General features: G+C 32.6%; 3 protein-coding genes across 4 annotated transcripts in view; 1 reads left to right on the top strand and 2 right to left on the bottom strand.

Annotated features, from left to right (window-relative positions):
• Positions 1–7,728, bottom strand: part of LOC123713969 (focal adhesion kinase 1) — a 136,890-nt gene extending 129,162 nt beyond the window's left edge. Inside the window, exons 1-2 of the mRNA XM_045667899.1 lie at positions 7,608–7,728; positions 4,935–4,966 (exon numbers count right to left, since the gene is read on the bottom strand). The gene's annotated coding sequence lies outside the window, so the exon portion shown is untranslated. The remainder of the gene's footprint in view (positions 1–4,934; positions 4,967–7,607) is intronic.
• Positions 7,729–8,327: 599 nt separating this feature from the next.
• LOC123714294 (peroxisomal membrane protein PEX13) lies at positions 8,328–15,623 on the top strand. The gene is made up of 6 exons (XM_045668508.1): positions 8,328–8,995; positions 9,558–9,694; positions 10,374–10,510; positions 11,769–11,934; positions 12,370–12,497; positions 13,159–15,623. The coding sequence occupies exons 1-6, from the start codon at positions 8,637–8,639 to the stop codon at positions 13,306–13,308; spliced, it is 1,077 nt and encodes a 358-aa protein (XP_045524464.1). The 5' UTR covers positions 8,328–8,636; the 3' UTR covers positions 13,309–15,623.
• An 831-nt stretch (positions 15,624–16,454) lies between these two features.
• LOC123714611 (40S ribosomal protein S7) lies at positions 16,455–18,700 on the bottom strand. 2 transcript variants are annotated; one of them, XM_045668955.1, is made up of 5 exons: positions 18,615–18,700; positions 18,078–18,239; positions 17,639–17,823; positions 17,064–17,211; positions 16,455–16,558 (listed from the first exon to the last, which is right to left on the bottom strand). In XM_045668955.1, exons 2-5 carry the CDS (start codon positions 18,237–18,239, stop codon positions 16,481–16,483), a joined length of 573 nt encoding a protein of 190 aa, XP_045524911.1. In that variant the 5' UTR covers positions 18,615–18,700; the 3' UTR covers positions 16,455–16,480. The 2 variants fall into 2 exon arrangements, with proteins under 2 accessions (XP_045524911.1, XP_045524912.1); XM_045668956.1 differs by lacking the exon at positions 18,615–18,700 and adding an exon at positions 18,489–18,613.
• Positions 18,701–19,196: the final 496 nt, after the last annotated feature.

Here is a 19,196-nt window from a genome sequence, read left to right as displayed (position 1 = left end):
CAACCTACATTTGATTTTGCATTTGAATGCAATACATTAATGCGTACTTTGTTAAAATTGTGTTTTAAAGGCATCAATATTCAATATTTGTAATAGATTTTTTTTAGTTTATCTTCCCGACGCTTGTGGTGCTGGACCTGGACCCCATATGATTTGGAGATACTATTATGATTCTCTTGTTACGAAAACTAGCGAGAGTACTGATTGATTATCAGATAATTCTAGAAATACCTTACTTCAGTCAAAACAACACTCCTTTTACAAGTTAGTTAATAGTATGTGCGATAATCATCGTAAGTAGTACTTAATACAAAATGTTATTGGTTTAATTATAGTAATTTAAATTTCAGAAATTGCAAAAACCCTAATAATTATCTATAAACAAAGTTCTAATTAACTAAGCATACCACTCGTGCCACACAACTAAGTTATGAGCACAATTAACTGGTACCTCAGAGCTGGCAAGCGGAGATAATAACAGCACACTTATCTAACGACCGTTCACCTCAACCACCCGTGGGCTAATGAATGTATCTCGCATAACTGCCAAATTAAATTGATTCAAATGAGGGTAATTTGCGATGCTATAATTGTACCGTCTGTAGAATATAGTATTATTCAATACTGTTCGAGATTCATTCCAGCCATTGTATATTTGTTATCGAGTCTAAGTGGTATTTGAATTAATTTCCAATAACATAACAATAACAATCATTACGTTACTAAGATTAAAGAAGATTGAAGAATTTTTATTTTTAATAGAAGCAACTGATTGTAAAAGTATATTCCAATCAATGTAAAGTAAGTACAAGTTATCTTTGTTATTTCTATAATATTCTCATATTCTTATGAGGCAAGCGGAGAAGAGTCTCATCTGATGTTAAGTGATGCCAACAGCAGAGGGCTCGCGAGTTGCCGGCGCTATAGGAGTTGGTACGCTCTATTTTTGAAGGAATATGAGATTAGGAGGTCTGATTAAAATGTTTTCAAATACAAACTTATAGCGGATGAAATTGCAGTATACAGTTTTGTATTAGAGTTGATATGGATTCGGCTCTTACATTTCCGTTTTCTTTGGTATCACAAACTTCTTGATATCAGATATCAAAAGACGTGAACAACAGAACACGTCATGGATTACGGTCAAAGCAATCTGAGACTGGACTAATTACTTGATACGTTGAGAGCAAGTGAATCAGCTCTGAATTCCATTACCAAAAGAGGGAGTCGACTATAGGAGCTGTGTACTAAGTTGGTGTAGATTAATACAAAATACGAGGTGTACTTTTATGACAATACATGGAAAATGGTCAATTTAATTATTCTATATATATATTATTTATAATCTATATTCCAGTTGTTTCAGATTTGAAGATTACTCTTTCGTTGGCGCCTGATAGATACCGGTGACTCCAGAGCTGATGCGTTCCTGGCTCAACGAATACAGGTACACTGCCACAGGGACTATTTTTGAATTTGTTTTAATTTTCTTTTTATTATTACTTTGTAGGTTAAGAAAATTGTAAATACAAATTATACGTATGCATGTTATACGAATAAGCATAGATACTTGAGTATGTAATAATTGTGTGATAAATTGATTTTCTGGTCTATGACACGTGATATTTCTCCACAGCTTTGAACCCATGATCTCTGGATTAAGAGTCGCACCTCACCACTATTTACACACTTTAATCGGTAGCATTTTTTTGTAAATACAGCAAATTTCATTGTCTTGAATAAGTTTGTATTAAAAAGGATATTAATTATAAAAATAAATTCATACCTCGGTCAGCACTCAATTCGGGCTTCAACAAGTCTGGGGAATGCGCTTATTGCTAATTAGTCAAAATAACAGCAGTTTATCCAGACAAATGACTAAATATAGATAATAACTACTTAAGTATAAACGCGCCATAGATAACGCAAAATTACGTCTATTTATTTATACAGTATCCTAAATGTAACACAGCAACGAAATTCTATTTTCAAACGTTGACAATGTGTTTAGAGTATTTTTCGTTTCCCACCATAATTTGATTCCGGAAACGCATTCGCGATCGTATTTAAATTCGGATGATGCCAAACCAGGTTTGCACAAAGCGTTTGCAATAAGGACCGTGCACACTTATAAAAGTTGAACACTAATCGACATAACTGACCATAGATATTTTTTTTTAATAAAAAAATTTGAGGCCCAGTTAACGACGTACCCTTTTTACCCACTCATATATCCGACATTCTTAGTTCTGTGGGCTACATCGAACTCAGAGTATACCGAGAATTCGAGCTTGTGATGTACTTAATAAAATTGTTATATGGAAAGGACAGCATTTCAGCAGTGCCTTAGCTTCAATGTGCCTGATGGGTAGGTACATCAGAAAGCCACATTGTCCACCGTTATTTCGTTACCCACAGCTAGGACTAACCTTCTGAAAAGGGCTCACATAATACATTGTAACTTTAGTTAACAAATTACAAAAGCTAACTGACCTTTTCTATTGTCCGTTAAGTGATTATACCTTTTAACCACGTCATTTTTTTTTAGCTTTTTTGTAAAATAATAAAAATTCAATTAATAATATAATCCTTCATTTATTAACAATATTAGTACACTAGACATTAGTTAATACCAAAACAAAACATTTGCCGGGTCAATTAGAAGGTATACATACAGTCGACGCTATGATTAGTCATTCAAATAATTCAATCTATAACTATCAAGAAATTAGACTACTACTATCTATTTTATCTTAATATATCTATTTTATTTTGTTTGATTAACTAACGGATATAAACGCGAATATTATTTACATAACGTTTCGAGTGCTTTTCAATTGTTCAACGACAGACTGATTTGATCGGGTATACAAATAATTTTAATATGACGACCTACAATTTGCCATATACACATCATATAATGTCGCGATACTGTTTCGCTTAAAAAACATGCGAGGTAAAATTTTGGTGTGTCTTTTGTTATACAATTTAGCGGCCTCCATCGGCCATACAACATACAACGATTATTTCGCAAGTTACATTTACCGCTGCTATTTACTGACTCAAGACAGTTCCATTGTATGCACTCAACATTCACTTGAACTGTGAAGGAAACAAGGGAAAACGGAAACCGACATAAAAAGTTGATAGTGTGTCAGGCACAGAAAGCTGATCACCTACCTGCCCACTAGATTGACAAACCATCATGAGACAGACACAGAAATCTGTGACCCAGACGTAAAAGGGTTCCACTGGTTTAGTTTTTATTATCTGCCAAGTACAAAAAATTAATATAAATGAAGTTTTATTTAATAAAAAAATATTTTAAAAACTATTTCAGTCCTCTAATATTTGGAAATTTAATATGTTTTATAGGATTTAATATTTAAGCTACAGTGTAAACGGCTCTTTAATCCATTTTACTAAGAGAGCGTTCCGCTTCACGCACACAATGCCGTGGGAATCGCGTGCATAAGGCTTTATATAAAATCTTTTAAAATGAAAAGAAAGTCTTATCTAAAAAAAACTTTATAGATCATAGTGATAAAGCTTTAAAAAACTAATCTATTCATAACATTTATGTATAATTATAATGTTTATAATATTTCATACAACTAACGCCATCTAATGGCTGAAAAGCTGTTTTTTAACAATCTATTAATAAATGTGTTTATTCATTATATAAGTTATGTGTACATTGGAAACCCTTGTTATAAAAATATGTATCAGGGTCCCCAGCACTTTCATAACAAACTTAATAATTAATTGTTGAGATGTTCTCACAAACCCCGATTTTTTAACAAAAATCATTACGTGACGCGTGAACAGAGATACAAAAATACAAACATTTATAGAAGCAAATTGTGAAAAAACCTATACTATCCAATACAATAAAAAAGTATGTTTTACAGCCGAAAATAAAAATAATTCACTAGATATATTTGAAAGAAAAATAAATTGTACAAAAACATTTTTGAGATGAGATCATACTGATTAGTTACTTGAGTTATCGTTCAAAGTGATAACATAATTTGATAAGGACTTTAGACATAACTGAACAATAATATTTCTTTATAAAATCAATCATTGATAAAAAAGTTAAAACACTTACTAACACTTTTATTAAAGCTTAACTCGATTAAATATTACTCTTGTGTGTTTTGGTCCTACGGTTCAGAGTTAGAAACGAGATTTGGCGCTAAAACGTCAAAAACGTATTGGATTTAACACACGACTGTCGCACTTAAATAGGGAAAGGACAATTGTAAAGTTCTTTTCCCTGTGAGTCGTCAAGTTGTTGCCCAACAAGTGTGAATCCAACTTCATATTCGCTAACATTAGGCTTTTCTGTATTATCACAACAATAGCCGAGCTTTTTCTACCAAAAGCTTTGTTAACTTACATTTCTTTTACAGCTTACTCGTGCACAAGCGTTTAATGGAAAGGGAAAATAATTTCCGTATAAAAATATATAATTATCTTAGAGTCCATAACTATAGTAGTGAGCCTTTCCGATAGTTTTCAGACAGTCCTAGCACTCTCAGCCTGTAAACGTACGTAGGGCTGTATAGCTGAGACTTACATAAGTTTATTAATGACCAATGCTAAAATATCCAGTAAGTAAGACTTAAATAAGTGACTCTATGGTACCTAAGGGACGGGAATAGACGTCAGGGTCGCCTGAAATCACGCTGGAAAGACAACATCAGCCTGACTTTGGGACCATATTGGACCAGAGACGCAGAGGATAGAACACATTGGAGAGAGCTGGAGGAGGCCCATGCCAAAAGACAGGCCGAATTGAGACATAATATAAAACGACACTACATACCCGTACCTAATTGTTTACCTTAATCAAGTATATTATGTATCACTTTTCTGGAAATAAAAGGCTCTATTATTATTATTACTAAAATATTCAAAATTTCACTTACCAATCGATACTTCAGGTTCAAATTGAAGCCACCTGAAAAAAATCAAAATTTTAATCACGTAAGCTGCTGAAAGTGCTTTTGCTGCCCAAAAAGAGAATTAACAATATTGCTTGTAATTCTAGTACATCTCTATGCTTCTCCTGCAGCAAGTTGTTTGTTTGGTCGAAGGCAGTAACTACTGATTCGTGAAGGACATGTGGCAGGTGACAAATATAGAGTAAATAAAAATGAACACAAAGCAAAAAATACTGATACCCAATTAAAGTAATATTAAAACCATCTTGTAATAGAGGTCATGATAGCAAGTCACAGGGCTCTATCCTTCTAGTCCACGGTCACCTGCAATGCTGACAGTGTGTTGCTAAGCCTTGGGGGAATCATACACTCTTTTCTTAAAGACCCCTAAGTCGTATTGTATCGGTAGCTGTAAGTAGGTCTCGAAATCACCTTAAACAGTGCTGTGTTGTAGAACACCAGGCGTGGAGGTGAAAAGGATAACCAACATTCTAATTCGAGGTACCATGATGGAATTGCTACAATATTTCTTTTTGGTTAGAAGGCATACAGCTCTTGTCTACACCAACATAGTTGCATTGCGCAAATATCGTAGCAACTTGGTATAAAATGTTTAAAATACGAGCACTAAATATCTCCCGTAGGCTTTACGAAGGCCGATACGGGTTCATTTATTTCCGGAGCCGTCAGTGGAAAATGGAACAGCGTTAAATGGGAATATAGAATAGTGCGATGCTTTATCGTCTTACTCTTGTAATGATAACAATTCTAATAGTGGAAATCGAGGTCTGTTAGTTGTACTATGAATAGAATAGAGACGTTTTTAATTGTCCATTGAGTGAACTGACATATATATATCCTATACTGTAGGAAATAGTTACTGTTTTTGTAAATATTTTAATCTATTAGTGTTTGATTTTAGGTTGTTTTTTCTATATAAATATTGTTATTTATGTGCTAATGTAAATATTTACCGCATTGGAGTAATCTGTTATGGTAGTTTGTTAAATAACTAAATATAATGTAATCTAACTTATTTTATGTTAAATTCAGTTTAAAGGCAATTAGATAAATTGTATTATAGAAAAAGCACGTAGTCGTATAGAAGACGTCACACGGTCAGTCTGAGAGCGATGCGTCGAAGAGCTTTAGACGGCAGCGGCGTAAATAAAATAAAGTGACAAATTTTGGTGAACGCTGCATCTTAAAACAACAATATATGTTATGCTTATTTTTTATATTTTTATTTATATAAAGTATAGATAGTAGTATATGATAGTTATAGTAGGAATTTATTATTTCAATCAATGTCCGTCAATCATAGTACATAGTTAATTACAAAATTTAAATAGAATATAATAATTACTCGGTTAATGAACAACCATATTAAATTCAGTCACAATACAAACAGAATCTAAAAATAATAGTTTCTGGTTTGGTTAAACTGCTGTTGGACACAATACTTGAGAGACGTAATATCTCTTAATAATAAATAAATCAATAGACTGATAGTTGATGTGGTTAATAGATTTTTACTAAGTTATGTGTTATTATAAAAGTTCCATAAATAAAAGTAGTGCAAAGCAATTGTAAGTGTGGCTTGATATATGATTGGAGTATTGAAGAACTTCTTTTAGCCTTGTTTTCTTAAACTAATTATTTATTTATGATCAAAAATCATCAGCCTTCCATACATTTTTACACTACGTGTTCATTAGTAGTACTACATTTCATTGTGACTTATGGGCAATTACTGATTGACTTTGTTAAATAAATACCTTTACGAAAACTTAATTTATACTGCTTTTTGAGCCTACTGATTCAATACATATAGACCTTTACAAGTTATACATGGTAGTACATATTCAAAAAACATATTTGAAGTTTCCAGATTCAATGTTACCCATGTGTTTATAGCATAATCAAGAATCTAAACTACATTAATTAATAATGATATATAAAAATATACAATTTATTAAATTAAATTCAAGAATATGAGTAATGCTTTTTCTATATAAACCAGAGTAAAACTTTTTATTTGGCATTACAATACTAGATCAAATCAAACTTGTCATCAAATCCTGATCTCATTGATTAATCAATCTGCTAACAGAAAATGTATGTAAAATGTAAAATTTTATAATATTAGTCTCATACTTAAACCTGTGTTCATAAATTAATAAGAATTACTAAATTGGCATATATGTTTCAATTAATACAAGTACCATACAAACCTAGAGCAGGTAATTGATAATTTTTTCTCAATGAAATATTTTATGAGTTAAAATATAATGACTTACTTGGCAAACTCACATCCACTGTATAAAGTTAGTTATTTGACCTATTATGCAGAAATTTGATACTAACTACCCAGCCTTTCGATACGTTCTAATTAGATATGCAAATATTGTTTTAAATATGATTAAGGAATATATTACAATATTACAGTTGTGCTTTTGTTGTGATTGGACTTCAATTTATAATGAATAGATAACTATTCAATTTCAATAAGCGTGGTTTCGATTATGGATTAGTTATTTCGAATTATTACAAAGTTATATTTAGAGCTTAATACATGAACAAGAAATACAAAATGTTTAGTGCTTATGTTTACAAACCATGCAATAGTTGTACAAAAATATTGCCAGTGTTACAAACCTTTATTTCACGTAATATCAAACTTTATTCAGTAAAGTTATTTAACACAAGCACAAATAAGCAAAATAAATAACAAACACTAAAATCAAAACTATAGGCCAATTGTAATTTGTATTGACACGAATTAATATTGGCATTTAGCACAGATTATTGAATTGACAATACGTAATAGCATAAAGAATAGAATAGAGTCAAAATCAATGGCCTAAAAGTTCAACTACTACAGGTTATCAATAAATTAAAAAACTAATATTAAAAGATCCTTTACTTGCCTTCGCGAATTTTTTAAATATATTTTTGTATTCATTTTATTTTTTTGTGTCCAACTATAATAATGTAGTTCTGTAACTATAATAGAAAAAGTAATTTGGCACTGCAGTGATTTCAAATCGCAGCACGGACTCTTTCTGAATAAAGTACAAACACTAATAGTAAACAAGTCATAGACTAGAGCATGTAATTATTGTTAACAGCTTGTTTCAACTTAATCCGGATTTGGTGTGCATTCTGTACATCCATTTAAAAATTTAATTATGCTTGTTTAATTAGCTGTTTATTACGTGTTTTAACTATACAAATTACAGACATGCTGAAAAATCTACAGCTAGCAAATATAAGTAAACAACTACCACATAGATATACTATAATAATCTAATATAAAATAAAATTCAGTATCCAGTTATGAACATTGAATTATTAAGAAATTTTAAAGGTCATCCGTGTCAAAGTCAAAAGATTACAAATGTGTATGTCATAAACTAGAAATCTTATGAATCGAGTTTCGACTTTAAGCTTTAAAGACTGTTAGTAGAATTTAAATTATATTACCTGCGCATATTTTTATAAATTTGCTCCGTCTGACGTCTGTGTTAAACAACAAACCATTCTGTAAAGTGAGCTAAATTATATAAATATTAATATCATAACAAAAGACGTAATAATTTGCGATTTTCTGATACCATTTAGGAAAAGTAGATAATACCTTGTTAATATAAAAATATTCGTTTGGCAAGTGTGACGTGATAAAAAATGGTTGAATCAGGTAAACAATTCGATGTAAACTCAACCCCGACCTTATCAAACGTTGCCTCAATCCACCCTGATGTGCCTATGTTTCGAAATCCCATACCTTCAACATCCACTGGAGTCCTTGGACCTCCAACTCTACCTCCGAGGCCGGAAATTCCTCAACAAGGTTACATGAATAGTGGAATGTATGGTATGGGAGGATCCTATGGCATGGGTGGATATGGGGGCTACGGTTATGGATATGGTGGCGGTATGGGTGGATATGGAATGAGTTCTTACGGTATGGGGGGAATGGGAGGCATTGGAGGAATGGCACCCTATGGAAGTTACAACCGCCACCCAATGGATATTGAAAACAGGTATTATAATAAACAGGAAAACTTGTCATAGTAACAACTGTGCTTTCCTCATAAATAAATTCATAATTCTATATATTAACATTATTATAAACACTTTCAATTTATATTTTAAAATATGATGATATTATAATATATAAAAGATCACACATGAGCATTTGCTGTTAGTTATTGATTACTAAATAACAATAATTATGAAATATACACTTAAAAATATTTCTTATATTATTATTATATATCTTTTTTATATTATTTAGAAACAGTAAAACTCCAATCTATCTAAGAACATATCTCTTAAGATAACTATTATAGAGATAATAGTATTCAATAGCATTTATCTAAAGTAAATATGTACTATAATGAAGTCTAAATGTCAGAGAAAAAAATATTTTTTCTGAAAGTTGTATCTATGCATTATTAATAATTAGTAGCATAGTAGCTTCATACAAATTGTAGTATTTCTTATCTTCATTTTATAACAATTTAAGAAAAAATCCATGAAAAGAAGATACTCTATGTTTTTCCCTTAAATATATTGGTTTATGCTTTATTTAATTGGCTATAGGTTTATTCAAATGGCAGAAGAGAGTTCAAGACCAGCCTTTGACTCAATACAAAGTATTGTGAATGCTGTTGGGAGTGTGGCTATGATGCTTGAGAGCACATTCTTCGCTTTGACAAGTTCATTTCGAGCTATATTAGGTATTTACTTTGTTTGCAATCAGTTGTATAACTCTAACAGGAAAGTATATACATCTGTACTTGTGGTTCTGTGTTTTCTTATTATAAGTTCAGAAATGTTGCATTTGACTGACAACATAATGGATATTGACATTAAATAGACTTGTCATTTGTATTATTAGGCCAGTGAGGCTGATTTAAAAAAAATTGAGTTATTAGGCAAAGATATGTTTAGTATTGATTCACCTTGGACATGCTAGTATTCTCAAACATATAACTATACAAACAATATTTAAAAAAAACAATGGTTCCTACAAAACCTTTTAAGGTATGGGCCTCAAATTTCTGTTTTCATGATGTTGCAATCCTGATGATGCAAGTATGAGATCAGCCGTCTATACCTCGACTTTTTGGGACAAGACGGTTTCCTCACTATGTTTTCTTCACCATTTGCTCGAAGATTAAATGCGCACATAGAAAGAAACTCCATTGGTGCACAGCACGGGATTAAACCAACATCCTCAGAACATGATTTAATCAAAAGAAATTCCTTTGGCTCAGCCAAAATTACAACTAGAGAATTAATAATAGGCTAATATAAATTACAATTTAATTACTAAGCTAACACTGTACTTTAATTTCCTTATAACTATGTGTAGGTATTTCTTTGCTTTACCCTTTTTATATTCTTGTATTTCAGGTGTTGCAGAAAATTTTGGCCGCTTACGAACACTATTTGCCCAGTTTTGGTCAACATTTGCTGTTGTTAGATCACTTAACTGGCTTATTAGGAAACTTTTGGTGATTCTAGGTATAAGGACAGAAGGTGAATTTAAGGTAAGGTATATTTTATATATATTTTTGATAAATTAATGTGTTCAAGACATTATTAAAATATCAGACACTTTGTACTACTATAACTAGATGTTTCTAGTCCTAACAACTCATATACCTAGGTAGTGCTAGAAATGTTTAGAAAATGGAACATCTTGAACTAGAAAGTTTCCAAAACTTTGATTGTTTTTTCAAAGTAATTGTTGTATTCAATAGAATTACTGAGAAAAACATTGGGCCCATTCCACCTTAGGGGTCTCTTCTATGGCATTTTCGTACGCTTTCACCGCATCTTCAGAGCACGTAAAGCGAATACCTCGAATTTTATCTTTAGTGCTTCGGTAGAATTTAAGTAACAGGTCAGGACTGTATCATTCACCGAAAATTTTCTCGCGTCAGGTTCATTTTCACGTGTAACAAGAATTTTAGATTTGCCGCCAATTCGCAAAAACATGTCAAATGAATGCTATATAAGTTACCAAAGAGTTCTAAATTGAAATTCAAAAAAGTTTTTATTAGCAATGTTTCTAACTGGCCCGTTCTAAACATTTTCAGTGTTACCCACGTAATAATTATGTTTATAACAATTTCATAGAAACAGATAAAAAACGGTAACTTAAACTGTCTGATAAAAGAAATTATTAGAGATAGTATTCATCTTTCACAGTTAGTAAAATTCTTCTAGTAGAAAATATATAACGCAATGCAAAAGGAACAACAACATTTCACAGGAAATCTATAAACTGAATGTTTAACATACAGACCTGAATTAAAACATGGTTCATTCTAATAGGCTAAATCCTATTTATCTAAGAAAATAAGAATCTTAATATTTCCTCAATAATATCTTATCATCCAGTCTCTCAAGTTTTAATAAAAATAGTTTTGGGAGATAAAAGTTATATCAACAATGACGTTATATGATAAAATATTGGCTATATAAATGTTTGCCTAGTGGTTAAGGTGATCCTTAACCCTGAAGTCAGGTGTTTGAACGTATAATGAAAGTTCTATTGTACCAATAGAACTTTCTTTTTTCCGATCCGATCGAGTATTCCGTAAACACTATTGGGGGGGAGAGGGGTCATTGATTTTTTTATTTACTTTTTACACATATTACTCACACATTATCTATACTAGAAAACGAAATGCATTTACGATTTTTGAGAGCTTTGCTTACTTTTGCTGACAAGAGGGTAGGGGGGATAAATTGCAGTAAATCTGCGTTTTACCAGCGCCATTAAATTATTATTATTATCAGGCATGGGCGGAAGCAGTGCAAACAACACAAACGGGTGTGGCAACACCGGAACAAAAGGCCAAAGGCTCAAGTTGGCCAATTCTTCTGTTCTTGGGAGTGATTGCTGCTGCCCCGTATATAGTATTGAAGATGGTGAATGGACTGTCTTCAAGTATTAATGAGCGATGTTAGTATCTTTTGCTGTGAAATATAAACATAATACAAATTCTGGTTAAAATATCAATAAACATATGAACATTGCTTAGTTAAGGGTGAAGAGAGAATCGTCACGGTTTTTTATCTTATCTAGACTGCACGGATACAATATTCTAAGGACTTTAGCGTGCGACTCTCATCCCTGAGGTCATAGGTTCCAGCCCCAGCTGTGCACCAATGGTCTTTCTACGTATTTTCCATTTAACATTCGCTCGAACCGTAAGACATCGTGAGGAAACCGGCTTGCCTTAGACCCAAAAAGATGTGGCACAGTAGATTGATCCTAATAGCCTATTTTATTTACAAATGATCACGAAACATACAGAAATCTGAGGCCCAGACCTAAAAAGGTTGTAACGCCACTTTTAAGTTTACCATTTGAATTTAATTGCATTGAAAATTGCAGTACACGACCCCCATACATGGCAGACTCCATTAAAAGCAGTCGCTCAACACGACTTTCAGGCAACGACGCCTCAAGAATTAAGCATTAACGCGAATCAAGTGATAACACTGGCACCGCAGCACTTACAGGTGAATATCTCCTATTATTTAACAATATTCTGAATCAAAACTAATCGCTAACTACGACTCCCATGTGTCAAAATAAGTATTGGTTTTGACATACGGAAGCCTTACTTAGTGCTTGTCTAAATGTTGTAGGTTTTTTTGCTTATCAGAATTTTTGCTAACTAATTTGATAATACATATGGTGGTGAAACAATAATGTCTTTGATGCCTTATCAGTAAAATATCTTAACGAACGCATTTCTAAGCCAATAATTTTTGCCAAACAAAAGTATGTATGTGCGATCTTATGAGTTAATATTTGAAAGAAAACAATTTTTTAACCAGATTAAAGATAGTTGTATTAATATAAACTTATAACTATTTAACATAATTTAAAATTTAAATTGTGTAAAAGCTACGTTAACCAAAGACAATACTATGTGTTAATATTTATCAAAATAAGTTTTAACTGAACGACTCCAGGTGGGGATCTTCCCTGGGAGGCAAAACACCCCATATGGTGTCCATGGGCTGCGATGACGGCCCCATTTTGGGAGTCCCGTAGGCTTGATCCCCCCCCCCCTTTCCTGTACATTTTTTTAATATTACTTAAAAGTGTAGCGTCATTAAAAAATTATAGAAGAATAATTTTAAACTAACTCGTAATATGGACCTTCACCAACAGGGACACCTATGGAACTCTGGTTGGTTAATGGCAACCATAGACAAACAGTTTGCGGGCCTTGTACCAGTCAATTATATCAAAGTCATCAAGCCGATTGAAAATACTGAGCCCAAGGACGATTTGGAGAAATGTTATAAGCAAGAATTGTAGTGTGTAAGCAATTTTGTTAATTGTGATAGATTTTAACAATTCCATACAAATTTGACACTAAGGTATACAAGGGGTGTTCAAAAGTGATGATGACGCAATTTATTAAATTTTCTTATGACGTCGTCATCTTTCACGGTGAATCAGCCTCTTTTTGGTCCATTTCTGGACTTAGGTCTCCTCCATCTTCCTTCAGTACGCCCTACACTGGCCTCTACATTCACTGAGAGCCATCTTTGCTCATGTCAGTCCACCTAGGCGGAGAGCTTTTTGTTCTGATGGTATTCTGACGGTATTCGTTCAAGACGCCTGCGGTTCTAGGCTATGCCAGATTTTTTTCTAAGGATTGGCACTATTATTTATTTAACACTCTTCATAGTAGAAACAATCCTAAAGGTTAAGTGTATTCGGGTCGATTTCTTTTGAATTGTAAAACGTCTATTGTTTGTGTGATGATTATTCTCGATCGTAGGTCTCGATAAAATTAGATAAAAATATTTGAGCATTTCTTGTAGGTTTTATATGAATTATGATATCGTGTATTATACAGACATCTTGAACAAATGTCATTGCCTGCGCCGAAGCGATTTTTAGGTATCACTGGGGGGTGGGTGGGGAGGGGAGTGATCGCGTGATTGGTATATCAGTTGACGTTTGTGTGTCGCGCTGTGTACGATGCGCAAACTTTCCCCCACTCCCTTGTTTAATGCTCAAGAAGTTTGCCGGTATCTGTAACACGCGCTCACCAGGCATAACTATGTAAACACGTATCTCATCTTGAACACTGACAAATATATCAAACTTAATATATAGAGATCTATACACACAAATCTTTGAACACACTGTTAAGTTTTTACTATTATAATTTTTTCTATTATATATTATTACATTATTTTTCTTTCTGTTGCGTCTGTGGAGCAAACTAACTTTTGTAGTCTCTGGCAGAATGAACAGCGCTGTGGTACACGTCTGCTCCACAGCATAATGCTGAGCCACGGTCAGTTACAACACACACACATTACACACTTAAAACGTACCTTACTCCTTGTTATAATTTTTTGTTATTTTTTTAATAATTATTTTGCGTGTTTTTGTGTGTGTTTCGCTGGTAATAAATGTTATGTCTGTCAGTCTGAATTTCAATTTGTTTGAATTAGAATCTATAATAGGAATTTGAACTCAAATATGCAGAAGAAACATATATTATATAGCGAAACTGTTGTGATGACCGCATACCTTGAATCGCGCTAGCTATATATACAACTTCTTGATACTGGGGCCAGGGCCGTCGCTCGCCATAACAGCCCGAGCTGAGCTGTATGAGCCCTTCAGGCTGAGATTCTATAAAAAATATCCACATCGGGCTGGCCTACTAAGCAAATTGCATGACAATTTATGGAGATCTAACATTTTGCTTTACTGAGTAGATTTGACGTTTTCCTTGAAGGATAGGAAAACTCACCTTCCTTGATAGTATGTATCGTGTCTAAGGGCGTCCTCAAATTTGCCGCACGTCACAGCTGTCGCTACGTTAGAGAATCGTAGTGTAGTAAATATTTTAATAGACTCGAACAAAAGAAACACTGTTCTTACTGTGATTATTAAAACGAAAAAGGTCATTTTGTTAGCCCTAAATGGGATTTGTCAGGCAGGTAATGAACATATAAAATAATTGTGTTAAAAATGTACTTATTTTTTTCACTTGCGGTTTTGTTTGTGAAATTATCATTAAATTTATTGCATATTTCTTCCCATGCCATATCCTTGGACGAGTCTCAACCTCATCGATAAATTCTTCAACCTGATTTTCGTACATGTTCATGTTACAAAGCAGCGCGACACGTTGCGTCAAATTTGGCGCCCTAAGGCTAAGGAAACCACTCTCTATTCATATATCAGTGTCCCCATGAGTAGAATGGGCTATGAGTATTACTCAACATTCCTGTACTCCACCAATTCGCTGGTGTCGCAAACCTGGCGAATCCAGAAACTTGGTTGGAAAATGACAATATTACTTGCGGTCTATACCAATGTCCTGTAAATATATTATGTAAATAAGGTTATACAAAATTAATATTAATTCGTTATATTGTTTGGACGTAATAAGTAGATAAGAAAATAGTATATTTACATGTATTATGGGAAGCGCGATTATGTTATTGTGATAAACTTTTTTTTATTTTTTTTGTTAATTGGTTAATGGTTTTTACAATAAGTTATTCTACTATTTACATGTTATCTATGGAATTTATTTTGCATTTCCTCACCATCGGTGAGCTCTCTAAATGGTATGGACTGAAGTTATTAAATAATTCGGTGTATTGGTTTGTTTTAATTTAGTAAGTAATTACCTAAATGGCGTCAATCCAACATGTGTTTATCAAAAGTAATTTTACTTTTTTTTTGCGAACTGTGGAATGGACTCCCGGTGGGGTCTTTCGTAGGAAACACGACCTTTAATTGTTAAAAGCAAGAGTTGTACTCGTCAAAGGTCGGCAACGCACCCACTAAAATGGATGCCGATGGGCTGTCATGACGGCCGTATTTGGGCGTTTTGTAGGCTCATGCATACTATATAAAAACAGTCAATAATAATACTGTAAATTCCATTACCACGGCTTATTGCTAAAGGCCTGTCTTAATTATCAGACCATATATATTCTTACCTACACGTAACATACAGCAAAACCGTCACCTATGCTTTTCATATAAGTGCCATATTTGATAATTTTACAGAACTTTCACATGCACAAAACGCAGGTGACCTGCTTTTTGTATACTAAATACAATATATACCAAACAAATATACGATCTAAAGGCGTCAGGTGTCAAGCTGGACAGTCTCAGTTAATATTTGGTAATTATAAATATGTACGCATATTAGTAGTAAATTTAATTTGCACTTAGGATTCGGTTGTATTTTAATAACAATTTACACCAAAAATGTCTCAATCAAATGAAGTTATCATTCTAACTTTTTTGGAGTTATGACAATCATTTCAAAAATTATTTTCGTCCAAAAAATTTTTTCTTGTTTTCAACAAACTTTGTATGTTGAGTAAAGTTGCAACTTTTTGCAACATAAACACGACCCACAATTTCTCAAAAAGGATAGAAATTAATGTGATATGAGGAAAATAATAAAAATATAGGTTTTAATATTTAATGTAAAAGTTTACAAGTAGGGTTCGGGGAATTCGAATGTTACTTCACGCCCCGTCAGCTTCTTGTATACTGATTGGAAGGTGTCCACCTGTAAAAAAGAAATGTGTCATTTTCATAGAAAAACTTAATGCCTGTTCATGGTGACGAAGTGTTAATAAATAAATACCTCTAATATTTATAGAATGTTATAGCACTATTATTTGTATTCAGTGATGACATTTTTTCCCTTAATTATTAATTACATGTAACATAATAATAACAGTACATTTAACAATGCATGGCAAGAGTCAACAAATAACTTTCATTAGCCAAATATAAAATAAATGTAAGTTTCAGTTTAATATTTCATTTTGAAAACTGTCTGGAAGAGTGGACCGAGGGTACTATTAATAGCATTGATGGGATTTATGAACAAAATTGGTTAAGGGAAGGATGTTTCAACTTGTAATACTAGAAAAAAAATTCTTTATGTAAATCCACCACTATACTAACAATATTTTTCTCGAGATGAGAATGTGTATTTCAAGGTCTGCTAACAGGCACCTTCAATAAAATTGTACATCTAAAAAGAAAAAAGAATGGTGAATACAAACCTTGTGCTCAATGGTGGTCTGCTGGTTTTTGTCTAAGTGCACCTTGATGAGTTGAGAGCCGTCCAGCTTGATCCTGATCCGCTTGCCAACAATCTCAGCGGGGAACACTAGATCCTCTAGGATAGCATCATATACTGATGTTAGTGTTCTGAAAAATAATAGTATTCTAGTAAATAACAAATTCACAATTTGTAATTAGTAGCTCAATGTTTAGAGAGATTATTTCTTGATAAAGTTCACGTAACTAGAAATTTATATTTCTTTTGGTTTCATATTTCACATAAATTTTAATTTATTTATGAAGACTTCCAAGTATATAGATAGTTTTCACAGCGCTCACAAATAATTGGATTTAATAAAAAATTACAATTACACACATATTAATATTAAATTAATAACAATATTAAATTGTAGTTATGAAAGTTATAGACCTATTGCATATATAATGTAACTTTTCATCCCAAACAGCATAAGATATATCTAGCTTGTAATTTTTTATAGAAATAATTAATATTAATGGTATTAAAACTAGACAAAATAAAAATTCTAAAGCTGTGTTTAACAGTTAAACTGACCTAGATCTAGGCCTCTTCTGCTTGTGAGCAACACGAGTCTTGTGGCTGGGCTTGGGCAGGATTTTTCTGTCACCAATGAACACAACATGTTTGCCACTGAATTTCTTTTCAAGCTCACGGACTAAACGGATCTGGATCTTTTGGAAATGCTTCAGCTTGGGCATGGGCACGTAGATGATGATTGACTGAAATTTTAATTTTTTTATTAAAAAAGGTTAGAAAACTTTAAACATTATTAAATAGTATCACTATTGAGAATTTATAATAATAAAATTTGTCATTGTTATTAAATTAAAATTATATACAATCACAGAGCAAGTATTTATGCCAGGGCAATGAAACAAGAATGATGAATTGTTTACTGTACCGTAATGTAATGAAAATGTAGTGTACTTTATTTTAGTAACCATTCTAATCTTAATAAAACAATATTACTTACTTTTTTATTGTGTAGTTCAATTTCTTTAGCCTTAGTTATGTATAACTCCCTAAGTTGAGCCTTGAGGTCCGAATTAGTCTCAAGTTCAACCAGCGCCTGAGAGATCGAAGTCTCAAAGTTGTCGGCTTCAACGCCGCCAGGCTTGATAATCTTCGTACTCATCTGTAAAATTAACCACCATTTAACTATAGCACTCGACACCAGTTTTGAGGTTAGGGTATATATCACTGTAAATATTAACACTTGTAAAAGTTTATAGATTTTACAGCACATAAGATCCAAACCAGAATAGCACTAGTCAATTTAATTAAAACTTTTACATATTGTCACATAGTTCTTAACCAAAACAACGTTGAAGGCGACATGAACAGATAGAATTTTAATAGCAAAAGTTATCGGCATAATCTTTACCCTAAATAATATAATTAATATTTTCAACGACGCTTCAATGAATGAAGTTAAGAAATTAAGCAATATTTCTAATAATTATTCATTAATTTATTATTTTCGTAGAAAAATTTGTACAAAAATATCCACCTTGAAGACTGAGCAGGAGTAAAAGAGACAGAAAAACAAAATTGACAGTTTGTCTAAAAAAGTAAACTTGTTTTGACAGTACGAGGACTGCTGCGAACATAGATAAAAATATAAGGACTGTCATTTTAATTAAAAATATATCAACATAGATAAACAATTAAATATTTTTTTGTTTGTATGAAGAACATAGCTATTATTTTTTAACCACCTACGGTTAGCAGACGACTTGGTTCTCTTATCTGAAACAGGACAAGAAATCCAATACATATATTTTAGCATCAATTAATGATGCTAGTAAACTAGTAGGTTTAGAAATGAACTTGTCCAAAATAATGTTGATGACTAGCAGCGAAAAGAGAGTAATATACGTAGGTAGCGAGCCTCTCTAATATACAGACTACAGCTACATATAACTGGGTAAACAAATTAGCTTAAACCACATTAATAACGATCAAGAAGTAGAACGCAGGACACAGCTTACCTAGAACAAATACGGGGCAATGAAGGACATATTCAAAATCAGCATGCCTATCAAAGTTAAAACTAAAGTACTAAACTCGTGCCTAATACCGTGCCATACGT

The sequence above is a fragment of the Pieris brassicae genome, chromosome 9 (genome assembly GCF_905147105.1).
Source record: "Pieris brassicae chromosome 9, ilPieBrab1.1, whole genome shotgun sequence".
Lineage (NCBI taxonomy): Eukaryota > Metazoa > Arthropoda > Insecta > Lepidoptera > Pieridae > Pieris > Pieris brassicae.
Note: the sequence above shows the minus strand (reverse complement) of the source record. Positions and strands in the feature narration are given on the sequence as shown.

Coding starts and splice junctions, on each gene's coding strand:
- LOC123714294 (XM_045668508.1), top strand. CDS start 8,637: ATGGTTGAATCAGGTAAACAATTCGATGTAAACTCAACCCCGACCTTA. Junction 8,996..9,557: donor CCAATGGATATTGAAAACAG/GTATTATAATAA, acceptor AATTGGCTATAG/GTTTATTCAAATGGCAGAAG. Junction 11,935..12,369: donor TTCAAGTATTAATGAGCGAT/GTTAGTATCTTT, acceptor TGAAAATTGCAG/TACACGACCCCCATACATGG.
- LOC123714611 (XM_045668955.1), bottom strand. CDS start 18,239: ATGAGTACGAAGATTATCAAGCCTGGCGGCGTTGAAGCCGACAACTTT. Junction 17,824..18,077: donor TTGAACTACACAATAAAAAA/GTAAGTAATATT, acceptor TTAAAATTTCAG/TCAATCATCATCTACGTGCC. Junction 16,559..17,063: donor AGACCACCATTGAGCACAAG/GTTTGTATTCAC, acceptor TCTTTTTTACAG/GTGGACACCTTCCAATCAGT.